Source organism: Pleurodeles waltl, chromosome 7 (assembly GCF_031143425.1).
Source record: "Pleurodeles waltl isolate 20211129_DDA chromosome 7, aPleWal1.hap1.20221129, whole genome shotgun sequence".
Lineage (NCBI taxonomy): Eukaryota > Metazoa > Chordata > Amphibia > Caudata > Salamandridae > Pleurodeles > Pleurodeles waltl.
This window is the reverse complement of record NC_090446.1, coordinates 309,919,378-309,940,370: the sequence shown is the minus strand read 5'-3', so window position 1 is coordinate 309,940,370 and position 20,993 is coordinate 309,919,378. Positions and strand designations below refer to the sequence as shown.

The 20,993-nt window shown below is 39.9% G+C and overlaps 1 protein-coding gene across 3 annotated transcripts in view; it reads right to left on the bottom strand.

Moving 5' to 3' along the window:
- Positions 1–20,993, bottom strand: part of L3MBTL1 (L3MBTL histone methyl-lysine binding protein 1) — a 420,932-nt gene that overhangs the window by 278,049 nt on the left and 121,890 nt on the right. For all 3 annotated transcript variants that reach the window (XM_069243749.1, XM_069243751.1, XM_069243750.1), the window contains 3 exons: positions 17,966–18,053; positions 8,570–8,661; positions 5,696–5,800 (listed from right to left, as the gene is read on the bottom strand). In XM_069243749.1, coding sequence (XP_069099850.1) covers positions 5,696–5,800; positions 8,570–8,661; positions 17,966–18,053 — 285 coding nt within the window. The remainder of the gene's footprint in view (positions 1–5,695; positions 5,801–8,569; positions 8,662–17,965; positions 18,054–20,993) is intronic.

Below are 20,993 nucleotides of genomic sequence, written 5' to 3'. Positions count from 1 at the left end.
TAGCCAAGCTGTCCTTAAACACCACTTCCTCCTGTTTTGATAACAGGATTTCCAGATAATTTCTGGGGCTAAATGTAATCTGAGAAACTGGCTAAATCAGATACACAACTAAAAGTTTAGTTTTTTTTGTGACCAGCTGATGCTCTTAAAATTCTCCTGCACTTTATAGCAAATACTGCTGATCAGAAAGCTTAAAAAAGTATTCTCAGGTCAGGTGACCAGGTATTTAAATTTTCATTCACTTGAAACAGATAATTAGCCCCATACAGACAAGCTGCTGCAAGCTTATGCTTTGTCTGTTGCAAAGAAGCCAAACACAATGAAAGTCCTGGGCTTCAAAGTAAAAGCCTTTAACTCAATTTGTAATTGAATATATACTATATGCCAACTAAGCAATCGCTATAAAGGTGTAAAGAAACTGGCTACACCAGTGAACAGAAAATGTATTATTTTGAAAACCAGAGAGGACGTATTCCCAACAAATCATTTAACTAATAAATGAAAGGCAGCATCCTCTGCCCTCTGTATTTCAATGCTGTAGCTGTAAATCCAACGATTGGCAGAGGAAGTGCTCAATCAAGCAGAGAATCTTCTGTTGGAATTTTGACTGCAATAGGATTAGATGGTGAAGGAATTTAGCAGTGGATTGCTCACTAGATTTTTTAGTTTGTCCATATTGTGGAGGATTTCCCATCAACACCCAACTCTAAATCCAGTTCTCTTTAAATTATATTAGCTGGACTGGCACCTTCTATTCTTCTCAGAGGAAGCAGTCTCAAGGTCCAGTGGATACCAAACCATTGTCAACAGTTTTGTATCTACACCTGTAAGTAGCAGAAACAGTTCTACAGAATTAGTGAACTTATAATGGTAAGTGTAGGGTCTCTGTTTGAAGGACTCTTCGCGAGGAAGTGTGAACAAAAGTAAAATTACTGCAAAGGAAGAAGACTTACTATCATTCCATTCATTAGCAATTTGAAAAAATGTTTCTTAGAGTCCAAGTGCAGTCAGGGTTTACTGTGCCTCCAATGGAACAATTTGAGGTACTATACCACTATTTTCTTGGGACCAGAATATTGATACAATCTATCCAGATAACAAGGTGCTGCATCTTAAACACCTGAGTTTCACAGCATAGTGAGTTTGTGCAGCCAAATATTACTTAGTGAAGCGGCATGATATAACACACTCAGTGTACAGTTTACACAATAATAACAGTTAAAAAGCTCAGTATCCTTACTTTTGAAGTAAAAAAAACTTTAATCACAAATACAATTAATACCTTTCCCCCAGAAATAAGATACACTGTGAAAACCAGAAGCCCTCGCAGTTTTTGGGCCAGGGTAATTGACCACAACCATTATCTTACCTCCTCCACCCTCAGAGACAGGTGGCTAAGGGGAGCAATGGAGAAAATCTTGTACATGAAGGTCTGAGATGACTCCTAGGCAGCCTTACATAAAGCAGATCATCAACTCCAGATGCACATTCACACATGCACAGACACACAAATGCATACAGAAGCCATCTTGGCACATGTGAAACACATCAACCCATATACAAGCAGCTATATGAACAAACAACATGTCTACCATATGTGATGTTTATACTGTTATTAAACAAATAAAAAAACTAAAATCTAATATCTCTCTTGCTAGTGATCTGATGGATTGTGAGGACTATAACACCAGTACATCAAATATTTCATGTCCTCTACTAGCTGCAAGAGTTCTTAAGAGTCTCCTTGAGAAGAATAATAAGGCCCCAATTCTTCATGTGAGAATCATGTTGCTACTCTTCTTAAAAGCCAGATTATATGGTGGAGATTTCTGTAATTCAAACAGTAATTATTGCCACCTTTGTATCTGTGAAGGAACAGCATCTAAAAGGAGGAGGATGATTAAGCACCTCTTTGTGAAGCAGGCAATAAAGTCCCTGTATCAAGTACCAGTAGTTAGTTTTGAAGGATTTAAATTACAACTAATTGAAGGGCTCTCCAGATATTTGGAAACTGAAGACAAAATCCCAATCAAAACAAAGAAAGTGATTCTAGTCAATGGGTAAGATGTTAACTTTTAGTAACAATTCTTAAGAACGTAGCTCTCAGAATATTAACATGAGGCCAATATTGCGCACACCAATACTCTATGGTTCGAGTTGGTGTCTGGGGAATTATTTTCGCCGGATCCTTGTACATATGAGGGTGAAGTGCAATAGTTTCAGATTAACACTATGAAAGTATCACTGGACTGAGTTATAAATGCGCATTTGTTTATCTACAAATTTACAATACAGAAGTAAGGGGCTTTTTATTGTTTGATTTGGTGTGTATAGGATACTCTACCTTTGTGGATCCCATACAAAATATCTGTCCTGATGAATCCTTAAAAGGGTATATTACTGAAACATGTTCACAATTGTAAACCTGAAAGAAAGAATTCTAATGTTACTGACTAATGCAGAGAAACCAATAATAAAGACTGTGGGATGGATTAGCCTGACATTTTTAAGGTGTTTGGAAGGCTCCTTAGTACATGGTGAGTCCACTGTGCACCTCATGTAGGATAGTGATGTGCTGAAACAGGACTATGAGTATATGGTAGCAGCACCACCACCCGGCACTGAATGGGTAGGAACACAGCCAGGAGGTAGTACTCAGAGCAGTCCTCAGTTACTCTCAGGTGATGTAAGGGGGAGTGATTGTTTGCATACTCATCCTTTGAACACCGATGATGAAAATATAAGAGTGGTCAAATTGATTCAACTGACCTCACCCACTTTGTGTTGCTTCCGTAAGGTGTTCACATAATTTTTTTATGTATATTTTTATGTGGTGTGCCATATTTAGAGTTTGTCATCCTCTCTTTTGACTGTATTTTTGTAATGATGATTTTTTTCACTAGTAGATTATACAAGAATAATAGCATCTATTTCATTGTTATTAAGGTAATCAACACATTGAATGTCTGATTGGGTACCCTTATTTTTTCTATACTATGCTGGAGTGTCACCTTACTGGCAAAGGACAAATAGGTTAGTAAGTGTGTGGCACACTAGACATGATGAAGTTAGGATTCGAACCCTTTGGCTTTTTGATGATAAAGTGATCTGGCTCAATTATGTATGTAAATCAATCTTAGCCTAGTGTTTGGTGGGTAAAATATAGTATGAGTCATAAGCTCTTGCAAATCATACTATGAGCTGGGAGTTCAATGTCATACAATTGTGACAAAGAAGGAACTCTTTTTTTTTTTAATCTTTTTTTAAGACAGACTATACAATACGCAACATTTAAAGTACAATGTATGAACATCGGTGGTGACCTTGGCAAACATGAACATCTGTTTGTATTTTAACATCATTTTTTTATTGCAATATGTTAAGAACATTTGTTAACGATTTTAGTTAATTTTTTACTACCTGTACTCCACACATATTGTAGAAACAATACTCTAGTTATTTTGGTAGGGTGCACATTTCCCCACTGTGATATCCTACAATAGTAAAACGCAATCCTCATCAGTGGACACAGAGAAATGTCAGGGTCACCCACAGAAACCAATGCACATGGCTGTCCAAAAATATAGAAGACTAGAGTGGCACAGCAGTAGCCACATACTGCATTTTACAGTAGAAAACTGGCGTAATAATTCCATCAGTTCTTTTTCCCGTTTTAAAATGACAAAAGAGCTATTTATCCACTTTGTTTCCCTGCACTAACTGTGGGGGTTATTACGACCCTGGCGGTCTTAAGACCGCCAGGGTGGCGGTGGCGGTCTGACCAACGCCAAAGCGGTGGTCGGACCGCTTTGGCGGCGGTCTCACCGCCACATTATGACCATGGCAGTTGTGCCACGGTCGGACTGCTAGCACCGCCAGTTTCCCTCCATAGAAGGGACTGGCGGTGCTGGCGGTGCTGGCGGTCTGAATCCTCCAGGGCAGCGCTGCAAGTAGCCCCACCTTGGGGATTATGTCCCCCCCTCTCTCCGCCAGCTTCTACATGACGTAGCACCACCATGTACACGCTGGCGGAGATGGGGTGCAGGGGGCCCCTTTGGGGCCACAGCACTACCCATGCACTTGGCATAGGCAATTGCGCTTTTCACTGCCTGCTTTGCAGACCGCCCGTAGAAAACCGTCCGCCGAAGTCAAAATGACCCCCTCTATGTCTAGGAAATCTGTATGAGCCTTGGTAACCAAATACACTATTTTATGTCAGATCCTTGGGTTCATCTTCATGGGTGTGACCCAAAGTTTTCCTTTAGCCAACCTGCTGGCACAGACGTTCATCATGGGGGAATATGTTGCGCACCAAAAACTGTAATATGTGCAAATGGAAATGACAATTTATAGCATTAAATATAAAATTAATTTTCTGGCACAACAAGGATAATCTAAGGGCAACCCTGTGGGTTTCTAATGATACAGTTAACTGGGAATAACGTAGTCAAAAATACAGATACAGAACCCTCTTTGAAGCACCCAGTGTCACAATAATGTAGCTTCACACTGCATGATCTGATAGAACAAAACAGTTCTGTGTAACTTTTATGGAGCAAAGTCTTTTCACCCACCCTCAATGTCTCTTTTAGCCCTTACCTCTGCCCCATTAATAAAACTAAAACTAATCCTAACCATAACATCAACCCCTCACCTATTGCCTAATTTTACCATGATACTAGCCTCCACTATATCGCTGTTTAAAACACTTAGAGGTGCATTTCAAGCTGGGTGTGTGGTGCACCTCATTTTCTGAGGTGGAGAAATCACTTTGAGAGAAAGGGCAATCACGGCTACTGGCTGCCATGTCATGCTGGCACAAACATTTTTTTAGTATTAAAAAAATACCAAAAGTGTGGTTTGGTTATGAAATACAAAAAAGGCAATGACCCTGGCAAACAGGGAGTTTTGATGATTTATTCTGCCTGAGTTCCGAGAATGAACGTCTGCATGGAAAGGCCCTGTGGTGGATGGGCTGCTGACTAAAGGTTTTCCAGGGTAGAAAGAGCTGAGACACTGCCAAAGGAAACTCTGAAGTTCTAGCACCTCCAAAGGGGACAGGGAAACCCTGGGTTTAGAGGAAGAAGCTTCTGCAACATTTTGTCAGACACCCTCGATCCGTCAACCTCTAAATAATACCCCTTAGTCCTTTAAGGCACATGGTTGATATGTTAGCTTTGTTACTATAAGCTGGATAAAATGTTATTACCAATGTTCACCATTTAAAATTAATACTGAATATTGACCGAATGTTTTAGAAAGTACATAGTGGGACCTGAAACAACTCTACATGATTTAAGGTTTGCAATTGCAGGTGTGTTTGAAGCTACAGCTTGATAATGAAGTAAGAACTAAAAAAGAAGGGTTTCTGATGCAAGGATGGATGTGGACTGGATGGTGATGGATTTCAGGGTTTTGGGCATTTCACTTAAACACAAAATGTAGCAAATAGTGCTGTAATTTACTCAAGAGGTTACAGCTGCACATGTCCCCTACATGGGTGACAGCTTAAACAAAAAAACATAGTATTGATTGTGGCTGCTTTAAGACAGTGGACACTGACAGGACCATGACCAAACTACAATTCTTTGGATACAATAATGCTTATAATCAATGGTAAAATGGTAAACAAAATGTACCAGATTTATAATGGCTACAGATGCAGAGGGTAGCAGAGACATTTAAATTCACTCACCTCAGCAACTGTTAGAACAAAATACATGGACGGGTGTTGTGGGTCAATGCCTTCCAATTTCATGCCAGCCTTGAAGCAGTTCTTGCTCTGGGTAGCAATCTGGCACTGGGGAAGAAAATAGAGAAATGACTTGAAGTCTATTCCATCAACCGAGAAAGCATTAGGGAATCACAAATGGTTCAAACTCTCTTCTTTGTCCAGCACACCAAGCGTAGACCAAGTGAACGAATGACATGCATAGACAGATAGACAGATCCAAACATCTTGTTCACCTTCTCTACCTTTAAGTAACCAAACCTTGCCAACGGTTGTGAAAGACATTTGTATTACTGTTAGGAAGGAAGACCAGATTCAAGAGGATGGCTGTGTGGTTGTCACATAATAGAGGAAGGGCATTGGAGGAGCATAACCCACATCACTAATGCATGGAACAAAAGTTTCCAGCAGCAGGAAATGTCACTGCTTCATGTTTATAGACAATGACAAGTCACCTTCAATGTTCTAGTTAAAGGATGACTCATAGCTGAATGACGAGAATATAGGGCCTGATTACAATCTTGGCAGGTTGAATACTCCGTCACAAACGTGATGGATATTCCGTCCGCTGTATTACGATATAATGGGATCATATTACAGGGGACGGGATATTTGTCACATTTGTGATGGAGTACCCCTTCCGCCAAGATCGTAAACAGTCTCATAGTTTTAAAAATATCAAGTTGCAATCATAGTCACTGTAAAAGTATTGAGAAACGGAAAACAGAAGGCAAATATATCACTTTTATGTATTTATAAATATTGCTGCATATAAAATCATTTACATTTAAACTGTTGCATGAACTATTCTATTTAATTAATTTAATACACATTAATTATATGCATTTTAGAATTTCATATTATTATTATAATAGTTTTAGTTTTTTAGCAAAAATTGTAATTTGCAATTAAAACATTTTTATGCTTATTAGTATGTTATCATTTAGTAGAAAGTTATTGAGTTATTGCAGATTTAAATTATAAATTGTTTAATTTTACTTTAATATTTTATGTTAAATAATAAATTTGTACTCAGTTATGTACATTATTTTAATTTAATATTTTTTACTGTATTTTAATCAATTGTTGATTTATTATTCAGGGATTTAGTAATAATCTTCATAAAATGCATTTGATATTTGTTATTGGTTTTAATTCTATTTGTTTCTTTTAATTACTACTTAAAAGTTATTATTTTATGTATAATGTATTTATTTTGTTTGGTGTTTTTTAAGCAGTACGGAGGAAAGTGTATTTATTTTAAATATACAGATTTTTTTTTCTTTGTTAAATTAGTTTTGTATCATTACATTTTTAATTACATTTAATTGTATTTATTTCTAAAGAATACATTTTTTATTTTGAATATGTTGTAATAATTCTATGTTGTTAGGTATATACATTTTTTATTTAGAAAATAATAGCAATTAGCAAGGCATTTCTATCCCTTCCTAACTCCACACACTCAGCGATTTTGCTCATATTGGAGTTGGAATACTAAATTTAACCCTTCAAAGTCCAACATTTTCCCTCATGTTTCTTAGATTGGAATGAAAATAGTAAACCTAAACCCTCCAAAGTTCAACATTCCCCTAATGAGGCTTATTTTTGAGTGGGAATAGTAAATCTAACCTCTTACAAGTCCAACACTTTCCTTCATTTTTGCTTATGTGAGAGTAGGAAGAGTAAATCTAACCTCTCAAGAGTCCAACACTTTCCCTACTGTTGCTTAGACTGAAGTGGAAATAGTATTTCTAATATTCCAAGGGCCAACACTTTCCTTGAATTTGCTTATGTTGGGGTAGGAATAGTAATTTTAACCCCTCCAAAGACCAACAGTTACCCCACTCGTGTTAGGTTGGAGTGGAAATAGTAAATCTACTCCCTCCGAAGTCAAACACTTTCCTTGATTTTGTTTACATTGGAGTTAGAATAGTAAATGTAACCTGTCCAAAGTTCAACTCTTTCCCCTATTGTTGCTTTATTAGGAGTGGAAATAGTTCTATCCTATAACTCCAAAGTCCAACACTTTAGCTGCTTTGATTAATTAGGTTGGATTGGGAATAGTATATCAAATAATATATCCATCCACTGGAAAGTCCAACACTTTTCCTACTTTTGCTTAAGCTGGAGTTAGAATAGTCAATCGGACTTCTCTGAAGTCCAACACTTTTGCAAGTGTTTTTATTTATGATTGTTGTTATTTTTTTATATTTTTCTTTTTTTTATATATTATTTTAAAACTGTAATTTATTTAATTGTTTATAATTGTTTTTTAATTAAGCCTAATGAATTGACTGTTTATATTACTGTATTTTTTGTTTGTTTAAATAGTTTTTTTATATTTATATTTTACATTAGCTGTAATATTTAAAGAAGGTTACATATATGTTTGGTTATATATATGTTTGCTATCTACTTTTAATTTATTGCTAATATTTTAATGTAATGTTTAATAAATGTTTTATTTTTTTTAAAATACCTTAATATATCCAATTAAACGTTCTTCTGTAATTTTCTCTTAGTCATCAATCTGCGTTTCATCTGACATGAATGCAAATGTGTTTCACTTGCTGAATGGACATGCATAATGATGTTGCTGTAAATGTGTATCATCCATATGTGCCTTCAAAATACTTTCAAATCTTTGCATGCATACGATACAGTGCCCCTGGTGGATAAATGGTGTGGTGAAAGAAGGGAAATGGAGGGCAGTGAAACAAAGATAACGGCAGAACGCAGCATGCCATTTACTGATGTTTCACATTATATTTTTACTGCATTAATTGGATTATGAAATCAATACAGAAATCTAGAAAGCTGCAGCAACTCACTCACCTCCCTGAAAAGGTTTTCTGGAGCAGCAATGGCTTTCTGCCCTGCTAGATAGGCACCCCAGGACCATCGCTCTCCTTTCTCCTCTCCTGACCCTGTGTCAAAGACAAAACATTAGTTATTTTATTTCTTATTTTTTTCTCAGTCATCAGGTATGCAGGTTACTCTTGCAAAATGGATGAGATCAGGAAACATGAGTTTTAGATTCTAAAATGAAAACAGGAAAAAACAAATATTTGGTCCTGTGACCAAGCTGCACAAATAGAGAATATAGTAATCACATTACTACTTCACCAAGTTGTAGATTTCTAGTGAAATCAATAGGCGATCCAGTATAAAGGTTTTCTTATCTGCCAAATCACTGGAAGCCTGTAGAGCAACGGTTCTTAACCTGTGGTTTGTGGACCCCTGGGGGTCTTGCACGTCTACTCAGGGAATCCGTGACATCTTAAAACCTTTATCATATTGACAGATTTATAAAGTATACCTAAAAAACGAGCAAAATTTAAAATTTAACATTAAAAGAATTTTCAATTGGAAGCACTCTGTAAGTGAGAAGGAATTTGAGTTTAGAGGCTACAATTAAGTTGGCATCTTCAGATTGATGGTGGAAGCAGTGCAAGAGAATAAAACAGAATACATTTTGGCTGATGGGTGGGCTTTATTGAATTCCCATTTAAATTAAATCATTATTTGTGTACTTGTTTCGAGAATACCTTGTTCTCTATTTTTCGGTGCTGTTTTTATGTTTTGAGGCTCAAATCATTGCTTAGACATTGGACACCAGCTTCTAATAATAATTCAGTGGGGGTCCACGGATTCCACTAATTATACAATGGGGTTCTCCTATTTCTAAATATTGTTCAGTAGTGGGTTGCAAAAGTCAATAGGTTAAGAAACGATGTCATAAAGCACAAGAAAAAAAAAGTTGTAAGGCAGATTATACAGAAGAAATACATTGTGCTACCAAATACTGAACTGAAAAATCGACTATTATAATATTGTCAAATTAAATAGGTGTTGGAAAATGGGTTATTGGTAAGGGCAGGTAAGTACCTACACTTAGCAATAGGCCACTTACCTCCACTTAGGTCCAGTTAGGTCTCAGTAAATTAAACCTAGCTCAACCCTTGGTAGATTGGCAACGAGCGACAATGCTTAACACTAGGAGACAAAGCGTAAAGCATTCAAATATCACAAAACAGTAATTAAATAAAACACAGGAAACAGTTTAAAAATCGAAAATCATTTTATGAAAATAGGAAAAAATTTTAGCTTTCAAATGACACCAAAATTAATAAAATCAGATAAGGGGAACCGGAGATAAGAATTTTTAAAGAATTATTGCTTTCTAGCGTATAGAAACAAAAAGCGCCAATTGGTCCTTCTATGGAGCTTTTTTCAAAAGTTCTCCAAAGTTCTCCAAACTTCTGGATCTTCTTCCAGGTGTTCCTTTAAGGTTCTTTTGAGGTCCACAGTTTACCCCAAGGTTCCAGAAGCTCTGAGATGCTCTTTGGAGGTGCGGACTACAACTCTCAGAATGCACCTGGCGCAAACTCCTTTTTGGCCACTGAACAGTGGTCAGCTGGTTGGTTTCTTCAGGAGTTAGTGCAGGGGACTCTGGTTAGCAAGTTCTCACCTGTAGCAAACAGGGAGTCCCTCCTTGAACCAGTTGAAGCCAGGAAAAGTCCTTCTTGTGGTGAAGCCCAAATATGCAGCTGGTGCAGTGTCCAGGTGCATGCCAGGGTTCCAGTAGGGCAGTCCTTCTTCTTCTGTAGTTCTTCCTTGTTGGATTCTCATAGGGATCTGAGGTGTGGGTGCAGGTCTGCCAGTTTTATGCTTGCTCCTGAGTGAAAAGCAAGGGGGTCCTGGTTCTCCAGTCAGGGGTAGGGTCCTTCCCCCCTGTGATGACCACTTCCTGAAAAGTGTGGCAAAAATCAATCCCAGGGAGCAACATTCCTCAAAAATCCATCATGGCTGAAAGTGATTTTTGGAGGTTACATCTGGCTGAGCCCACCCACTGGTGTGGCTAAAAATCCTAAACACACCACTCTCCTGCCCTCTCCTAATCTAATCAAGGGGGCACCTAATTGTCTGGGTTTGCAGGATATGAGGGTGTTGCTGGCTTGCTCCAAATGTCCTTCTCTGCCTTTGAAGGCCAATTTGGCAGTCCTCCCCCTTCCTGCTTCCCCATCTGCTGAGGGGAGATCTCCTCCCCAGGCAAATCTCTGTGTGTTGAGCCAGGCCCCTTCACACCTCATCAGGCCAGGCTGCATGAGGCTGGCCAATCAGAGCAAAGCAGGAAAAACACAGCAGGGCTGAAGTTGGCAACTTTTCAGGTAAAGTTTAAACTCTTTACCTGAACAAACTATATTAAATCCAACAACTGGTAGTTGTGGGACTTATTATAACAATTAATTTGATACCAAACTTGTAGTATCTGTTAATTAAGGGGATTTTTAAAATTAAAATAAAGTCTCCCCATTCTAGCCTATGAAGGCCATTCACTACTATGAGGGAAAAACGAATTTGGCTGTTTTACCTCACCAGGGATTATAAAGCTATTTTTATAAGGTCCCTGCTTATAGTTACATGGCTCCCAGCCCTTGGGGAAGATAGGGCACACCTTAGGGGTGACCTATATGTAAAAACAAGGTAGTTTAAGACTTTGGAACTACTTCTTTCCAAAGTCGAATTTGCATGTAACTTTAATTTAAAAGCAGCCAGCAAGGCAGGCCTCCCTTAAAAATGACACTGAGCACCTCAGCAGTGCACCTTTGGGGGCACTACCTATGCTGGGCTCCCTAAACCTCCATGCCCTACCATATACTAGGGACTTATAGGTAGGTTAATTTTGCCAATTATAATTAGCCTAATTTGCATATCCACTTTACACAGAGCACTGGCCCTGGGACTGGTAAGCAGTACCCAGGGCACAGCAGAGTCAGTAACAACCAGTACCTGTCCAAAACGTTTGGGAGTGACCAGGGCAAAAAGGAGGACTTTCCTACAATAGGTATGTATGGATTTACTATCCTTAACTCCACATTTACCCCTCTTCAAAATATATATATGATTGTGAATGGGGCACCCAAAACAGAAATGAAACACAAAGGTGCAGCAGCACGGAAGCGGCCTCCCTGCACTGCTAGAAAAAAAAGAATGTCTATGGGTACTATTAAAAAGAAGAAGGTTGGCTTTTCTGCTTCATTACTGAAGCACTGAGGCAGTGCACTAAATATTCACTGCTCCCTCCTGGGTGTCCTGCACAATATCCTGCATTGGCTTTGTTTATAATATTGTAGCTGTGGTCCCCTAAGGAAGGGCAGGGGCACCATCAACAACTTATAAAACAGTTGTATTGGTTGCAGGGAGCATAGCTGCCCCCTACAAATGTTAAAAAAACAACACTTTGATTCTCCTGAGACATTGAGTTCATCATCCCAGGAGAGCTTACCATCATTTTCAAAGCACTCAGAGTTATATGCTCTTCAACAGAAGTATTAGGGCCCCTTGTGATTGGTCTTATGGCTGCATTTTGTGCCCTAAAGAGTGCTAAGGAAATACTTCAACACATGCTTATAATTGTTTTGAATAAAAATGCTTTATTTTAAATATTTTTGTGTCAATAATTTTTATTGAGCATCGTCATGTATGTATTTATAAGCAATACATTGGGTTATGGTTATTGATTATTGTGGTGATGTTTTGACAAAGCCAATAGGTCTGTTTCATATATGTTGATGTGCTGACACCCTGATAAAGCCAATAGGTCATCCTTTCATATTTTGGAGTTCTGAACTTTTGACAAAGCCAGCAGGTGGGTCTTACTTAAAATTACACCCCTTTATAGTGTTACTTTATATTAAACACAACCTCAGAAATTCAACAAAAAAAATGAAGTGACTTTATAGTTGGTCTTACCTCACATTATAAGGCATCAGTGATTCACTAGAAAAAACAAAGGTTAAAGTGACATTATAGTTAGGTGAAAATTGGAGTTAAAAGTTAACAGTTGAAACCTGATAAACCACTAAAATGCACCAGTTGTAGTTAACAGAAGTAACTATAATGAATCCCCTTGCCATGCACTGCTTATGACCTCACATATTATATCACTCACTACATGTTTTATAATATCATTGATAACATTACTGATGACATCTGAAATACCATCATTGAAGACACACTGTACATGGTGAGGGCATGAATTAGAGTTAGTTTAAATAAATATAACTGGTGAATTTCAGTGGTTCTTAGAGTTTTAAATGTTACATTTTAACTGACATTTTCTCCTAACTATAACGTCACTTTGGGTCTTATTACGAGTGTGGTGGTCACACTTGCGGTGATGGTCGGACCGCCAGCCACTTGCAGTGATGGTCGGACCGCCAGAACTTTGGCGGTCTGACCACAACATTACGACTCTGGCGGTGAGACCGCCGTCCCTGTCGGGAACATGGTCCTGATGGCATGATGGTGGTCTGAATTGAATTCAGCCAGGGAGGCGCTGCACTCAGCGCCGCCTGGCTGATTACAACTATCCTTACCGCCAGCCTTTCCATGGTGGTCTGACCGCCATGGAAATGCTGGCAGTAAAGGTGTGCTGGGGCCACAGGGGCAGTACGGGGCAGTACAGGGCAACCCCGGCCCAGCACCACTGGAATGCTTACTATCTAATTTGCTGACAGTACACATTTGAGGGTGCTGGTTGCCCCCTACTGCTACGGTATAGGACTTGGGTCCAGCTGTATGAAGAATCCACTTTGCGATTCTCTAATAGCGTTTTTTAAGAAATCACTATTTCTGAGTCGCAAAATGGTATGTATCATATTTGCGATTCGGTAATAGCGACTTCTTAAAAATCGCAAATGCTATTACCAAATCGCAAATAGCGATTCTGACCCCATTCGCACCGCCCATATTTGCGAATTTTTTGCATTCAATGGTAAACACTATTTGCAGATACAAGGGACATCAATGGGCACTCGGATGGCTCCTTCCTATGCAAATATCTTCATGGGAAAACTGGAGGACTATATACTTGCGAGTTCTAACATCAAACCACTGGTATGGCTATGATACACTGATGACATATCTATAATATGGAATGCAGGAAGCAGAACACTTGAGCAATTTACAGCTTTTATCAACAGTATCCATCCTACCATCAAATTCACTGGCAGCAATACTAAACAGAAGAGTCATCTCCCTTTTCTGGATGTGTTACTCACCATTCATGAACAAAAAATAATAACTGATCTGTACCACAAGCCTACAGATGCTCATTTGTATCTAAACTGGACCTCATGTCACCCACGCCACACTAAACTCAGCATCATCTACAGCCAAGCACTCAGAATAAGACGCATCTGCAGCAATGAAGACACTTGTAAAGGCCATCTAGAGGATCTTGTTAGATTAATTAAAAAGCGAGGCTATCCTCTGCATATCATTCTGCAACAAATTGACAAGTCTTTGCAGTTACCAAGGGAAGCTCTTATTTGGAATAACAACAGAAGAAACACAAGTGACAGAATCCCTTTTGTGGTTGACTATCATCCATCAGCTCCCAACTACAGAAATATAATACAAACAACTTTTCCCTTACTATCTACTTGTGAAAAATTGCAACAGCCTTTTCCAAAACCGCCAGTCATTGCTTACCGCAGAGCTCCCAATTTACGATCACTTATTGTGAGAACTGAACTTAAGCAAGCTGTAACAAATGCAGGAGTTCATTGCTGTGATTCCAAAAGGTTCATCACATGTGAATACCTTTTAAAAACTTCATCAGTAACTAGCTCTGTTACAAAAAGGACCTATGGAATAAGACAGCATCTTACATGTCGCTCAACATGCATTATTTATGTGATTCAGTGCTAACATCAAAGCTGTAAAAAAACAATATGTAGGTCAAACTGTGAATGACCTCCGTACACGATTCAGGAACCACAAATCAGCAATAATTAAGAAACTTGACCAGCCTGTAGCCAACCATTTTAACCTTGTGGACCATTTACTATCAGATTTGAAGATTTTCCCTGTGGAACATGTTTTAAAGGAAGAACTACTGGACATCAGAGAATATTTCTGGATGTACCGTTTAAAATCACTGCATCGAGATGGACTGAACATCACTGACAATACCACTTGATTTCTGCATATCTGAAGAGTTCTCAGGACTGCATTGATTCCACATTCCAATTGGAATCTTCACTCATGATGCTTTTTGAAAATCCACCAGTGTCAGCTGTGCAGCCACTGAGCAAACAATCTTGTACTACCTGAGGAAGGCGGAAGCTGAAACGTTGTAGTAGAAATATATTTTTGTTCCTTAGTAAGATCATTTGTTTGAGTCACTTCTTTCTTGGACATTACATTTTCTTGTGACTCATTGTATCCTTTGGGATCCAGATTTTTGCCCTGGCTGGCTGTTGTTGTCTTGTGATCCTGCATCTTCCAGTATATATATAATATATATATATATATATATATATATATATATATATATATATATATATATATATATATATATATATATATATATATATAAATAGGTCATGGTACCTCTGGATCATGGGTATTCACAAACATTTTGCCGGGGGCCAAAATTACAGTCTGGTTTGTGGCCGAGGGCCGCACCGATGGGCCTGTTTGGGGGTGGGTGGGGCCAAGGGGCGGGGCTATTGGTTTCAAAAAAACATTATTAGACAGTGCTGTATTTCGAAGCCAGATGTATGTACAAAGCTAGATATTTTGACAATACATTTTTCTCATCATACAATACCATTCTTAAGAGGCATTGCATGGTAACCCTCGCTAAGCGGATATTCAACACAGGTTTAACTGAGACCGATAAATAGGTACGGCTAAGAAAGATATACTAAGAACTTATTTTACACTTCATATTTCCCGTTAGTGTCCTGTAATCTGGTACTACGTTTGAAACGGCAAGCCGTAAGAGTTGATCCAGATGTAAGGGTGTTGGCTTATTTCTGAGTTTACCCCTCACAGTCCCATTGTGGAAAACAAACTTTCACAAACAAATTACTTTCTGGGCCTCTGTAAAAAGAACAGGAGATTTGTCAGAAGGCACAATGTTCCAGAATTCTTCTGGTTCCTGCCCCCAAAAAGATGCTTCGAGAGCTGAATTGGGCTGCAAGTCTATCAGCTCCGTTTGTGCTTGCGTCCTTTTCATGCCAATACATTCAACCACATCAAGATTTTGTGCGCTCACCATCCAGGGGTTTTCAACCAGCCGGAAGAGAGCTGTTCACACTTTTCCACCTCACTCTGTGTTTGCGCAAATGAACACAGCATCCCCCTAACATTATTCTGCCCTGATAACTCAATCAGTGTTTAGAAGCCACGACCAGGAGCCGCAGGAGCGGAGGGGCGCTTTACATATAATAATGAGCAGAGGCAGGGAAGGCCCTGCTGATTGCTACTGGTTTCATGGGACTTCAGGTGGAAAATGCTATACATAAATATTGTAGGAAAGATGCAGTGCTCAAAAATCCCACAGAAACGGAAGCACAGGTATACATGCCTCTTCCCACTCCACATACACAAAGGCACACATATAAGCACATCAGGGGCACGCATACTCATAATTACACACACAGAAGTCACGCTTATTGCTGTGCAACCTGATACATAAAACTGGCAGCTTAACCCATTAGAACCACAGCAGTTGGTGTGCACTTCAACCACCATTACTACTGTTAGGCTTCAGTTTCTAAGAATGCAAATAAAAAAAAATTAGGCAGACTAGAATTACAATCAGAGCTTAACTTGTGCTTGATGTTTCCGGTGCGAAGCACTTATTTTTTAGGGCCGGCGCTTATGTTCTGCCTCAACCATTTATTTCGAGCAAAAGACAAATATGGGAAAGACGGAGGAAGAGAAAAATGAAAAAGCGTCACAATAGGAGCAAGCAGAAAGCTGCAAGAGTGAGCTGAAGGGGGCAGGGAGTGGCTTTCTATGGACTGAAGAGGCCCGAGATGACTTCAGGATTACACTGCCTCAGTATTCTGTGTTTGCACATTTAATTGCAGCAGCCGCGTGTTTAAGAGGTGGGTTTTGGGCACCGGCAAGTTTTTATTTTCAAATTAAGCACTGATTATGATACACCCCCCTGACCATCGCCCCCGGGACCTCTGAACCCCCGATGACCTCCCGAACCCATGACCACCCATAGAGGAGCAGATAATGGGGGCTTACCTTTAAATCAGGGAGAGTGAAGAGACATTGATGCAGGCGGCTAAGGTAGTGGGATGCTTCCAAAAGACTGTTTAAAAGTCAACTGACTTTTAAAGGGTCTTTGCGTCCCGCTACCGCAAGCATGTGATGTCACCCAGGCTCTGGCTCCAGGGCAGGAAATGCAGAAGAGGACCTCTGGAATGAGAGGTATGAGCAGCAACAGTGCTATTGCGCATGCTCCAGCTGCCCTCCTAAGTGTTTACCAACAGGATGTAGTCGTAGACCAGTGGAGTCTACATTTAGGAAAAAAAGGTCAGCTGGCCGCCACGGAAGGTCTGCCGGGCTGATAGCGGCCTACAGGCCATACTGTGAGTACCACGGCTCTAGATACTTACCTGCTTATACTTACCTTACCTTCACAATATTGTTGTCATTGATATTTTGTATTTTGCCGGGGGTTATCAAAAACCTGCTGTACCAAACAGAGGGCCTTATCTGGAGTTTGTCAGATGGGATACTCCATCAGACATATTGCGGATATCCTGTCTGCCATATTACAAGTACATTATAGACCATGGCATTTATAATATGGAAGATGGACTATCCGTCACATTTTGACGGAGTATCCTGTGCACCACGCTCTACAAAATCCAAAGCATTCTATCAGTCCACTCTTTGGGATTATACATGAAACAACTGATTGCTTAGAACGTTTGCTTAGAACGTTAACAAAATGCACATGAAACCTCAACAATACTCATGAAAGTCGCCTGGTGAATACTGACCAAAACCCAAAGCTCTGTGAGTGTTTATTAAAGGTACTGATAATGTGTGAGGGTCTTACTTCTAAATCATTGGACATCAGTTAAGTTCTAAAAACAAATCATCACATCCTTTGTCCAAACAAATATCTGAATAAAGCTGAAGTGCTATTAGTCTAATTTGCTTCTCAATTAAATTCTATAAACCGGACTGCCCCACTGGAATGGTACAAGGTTTATTGGGTCTCAGACAAAACATTATTTTTGTACACAACACTCTCTCCCCTCACCAACAAAACAGGTGTATTGGGGCCTATCTGTTGCAATATTGTCAACTATGATGTACACCATCCCACTGGAGGAGGCGTTAGGCAGGTGCCTCACCTCATCTCCTGCACATGTTTGACCTTTTTGATTCAACCTGTTTTCTCACCGTGTTGATTCATGCTCCACTCTTCACTCTCCGTGTTGCTAACAGTTGCATCACCCCCTGTGTTTTTTCTGTCTTCTTGCTTGTCCTCCTGTGAAATGCAAAAAAAGAAAGCAACATTAGTTGTCATGCTAATAAACACATAAGCAGCACATTTATGCAAGTTTTAAATGATAGCAGACATCTCTTTGCCAAAAATGGCTACAATATTGACCTGTTGATTGTTTGTGGATTTTCTGTTGGGCTGTTTAGCTTGCATTAATTAGACTTAGGGCATGATTAGGAGTCTGGCCATTGGACAGCCAGACCTCCAATACAGCAGTGGGGAGGCAGCCAGCGGACACAGTGTGACAGCATTGGCTCCAGCTCTCAGGGAGAGCTGAGACTAATGCAGCTGTACTGTATGCGTGGGAAGCACACTTGTGAATGCCATGGCAGACAGTACGCATTCTGAGTGTGCTGACAGGGTGGGCCCTGCATTGCTCATGCCATGGGCATGGGCAGTGCAGGGGCCCCCCAGTGGCCCCATCCCTACCTTTCTGTCATTTTTTTGGCCATAGAAAGGCTGGCGGAAGGCAAGTAGTAATCAGCAGGCAGTGCAATCTCTGCACTGCCATGGTTGACCACGACTCCCACAGCTGCCAACCCGTCGGTATCCATGATGCTGGCGGTGGGGGCAGTGTGCTAACGGTCCAACCATCAGCACCGTAATGTGGTGGTCAGACCGCCAAGGTTGCGGCGGTCTGACTGCCACCGTGGGTACGGCTGCCCATGGACTGCCATACTCGTAATTCGGTCCTTAGTCATTAGATCGAGGCTTGAAACAACTGAATAGTCAATATGAAATATTATTGTGTAAAAAAAGGTGAGACACTAAATGCTGATCATTTTTAGCTGCTTTGTGTAGTTCATTGCAATTAATATGCACCTCATCTTAGTACAATCAGAGGACTCAGCTTTAAATAGACATTTTTCATTCCCTGTCCCATGCAACTCAGGAAGATTAAACTTCAGCAATTACATGTTTTACCAGAATATACACTTGTTATATTTTCATTAAAATGCTCCATGGGTTAACTAACATTTTATTGCAGGGAAACTGAAAAATATGTTATCACGCAGAAAAATAAAATAAAAAAGTGGCCTTTTTACATTTTATTTTAAATGCTATTGTTTTGAAGGAATTGAATTTCAAGATTTTCCTTTAAGTTCAAATGCATTCATTTTTGCAACCAACAAAATGCTAATCTTAATGTTAATTAATCGTGTAACTCTGAACAACTTGTTTTTTTAAGTAAATTAATTACTTTTACAGTCTCATTTTAATAGGCTGGGATTGTTCATGGCTTCTCTCAATACATGCAGCTTAATTTCCTTGCATGATTTAAAACACTGAGAAACACATGCTCATGGCTAAACCAGCCTCTTCCAAAGGCATTCTCTCCTAGTTAGTTAATATTTTTAGAATTTGAATGAAAGGTGTATACAGACGGGCTCATAATAATCGTATGCAGAGTTGCCACACGCAATGAATGGCGACAACAATAACGGAGAAGTTCAGGTCCTGTAACACGTGTCAAGGAGGACACATAAATCTGTCGTCCATCAGCCACTACATCAGCCTCTGTTTCGTTTGACCCAGGCTTGTAATGATGGCCCGTGTAAACGTTTTCATGTGGATATTCTGAAATTCTGGCAGGATCATAGCAGTCATGGACCTACGACGGACGCCCCAGTTCACAGAATAATTTCACATTTTGTTTTCGAGTGTCATGTTTATCATGTTTGCCTCTTGTACTATTTTTCAAGGTTATTGTGCAAGGCCCATCTGAGGCCTGGCAGGCAAGCGTAAGGGAGGCCGCAAATGAGACACGCTCACACATCAGGTCTAGTCTGGACTGAACCGCAAGCATCCCACATCCATTTATTCGAACTTTAGGCTGCAACCGGCCACATGGTGCATGCTGCGTGATGCCATATTCACTCGTAAGCCAGTGGCTCACTACATTCCTTCCCACATTGGAATGCCATCATACCTTTCCCAGATTTCTTCCAATAGTTCAGGAACCATGCATATTAGCACAGCCCATGGCTTGTGTCAGGGACATCTTAAGGATTTTGGGGGCCCTGGGCTAAACGTATTTGGGGGCCCTTATGTAACAACTGTGAATTTAAAATCCAATTTCAGCTCTTTCATGCCCTCGTTGTCCAAGTCACTGACAGAGCACAGGCACACTCCTCCAAATTCTCAATGTGTTCACATCTATTACTCAGGAATAGTGACATGCATTTTCAATATTGTAACATAGAAGCAGCTCACTTATATTACTGCAGTCTGTGACATCCTCGCATTTCTTACATATAGGGCCTGATTACAACTTTGGAGGAGGTGTTAATCCGTTCCTAATGTGACGGATATACCACCAGCCGTATTACGAGTTCCATAGAATATAATGGACTCGTAATACAGCTAGTTGTATATCTGTCACATTTGGGACGGATTAACACCTTCCTCCAAAGTTGTAATCAGGCCCATAATGTCTTGTTTTGATCTAAAACAACTTGTTTATGGTTGTTGTATTAAACATAAACACATTTCTCTGCAAAATGTCTGTACTACACTGGCACAAATCACCAACATTAAAATAAATTAAAGGAAAACGGTATTTAAAAGAATCTGTTTAAGAATTATTCAAGGTCCTCACGGCAAGACTCTGCAGAACACAGCTTGCTCTTTCAGGGGACCCCCCGGAAAGGCTGGGGTCCTGGGCCAGAGCCCACTTTGCCCATGCCTTAAAACGCCTTTGGCTTACGTTGGAAATGAGGTCGTAACTGTGGTGTGGGTGTGAGGGTTCCTCGACCCCTTAGTGAGATGGCTGATTCTGAAATGGCTTTCTTGGTGACTCACTTGGACCCTCTGGGTTAGGCACCTTCGTTTGTGTCTCCAAGCTGGTTGGTGATGAGCACTGTAGCCGCCCTCCCTTCCTTGCCATCAGAAAGTATTTTCCTTCACCTCACAAGTACTCTGCCG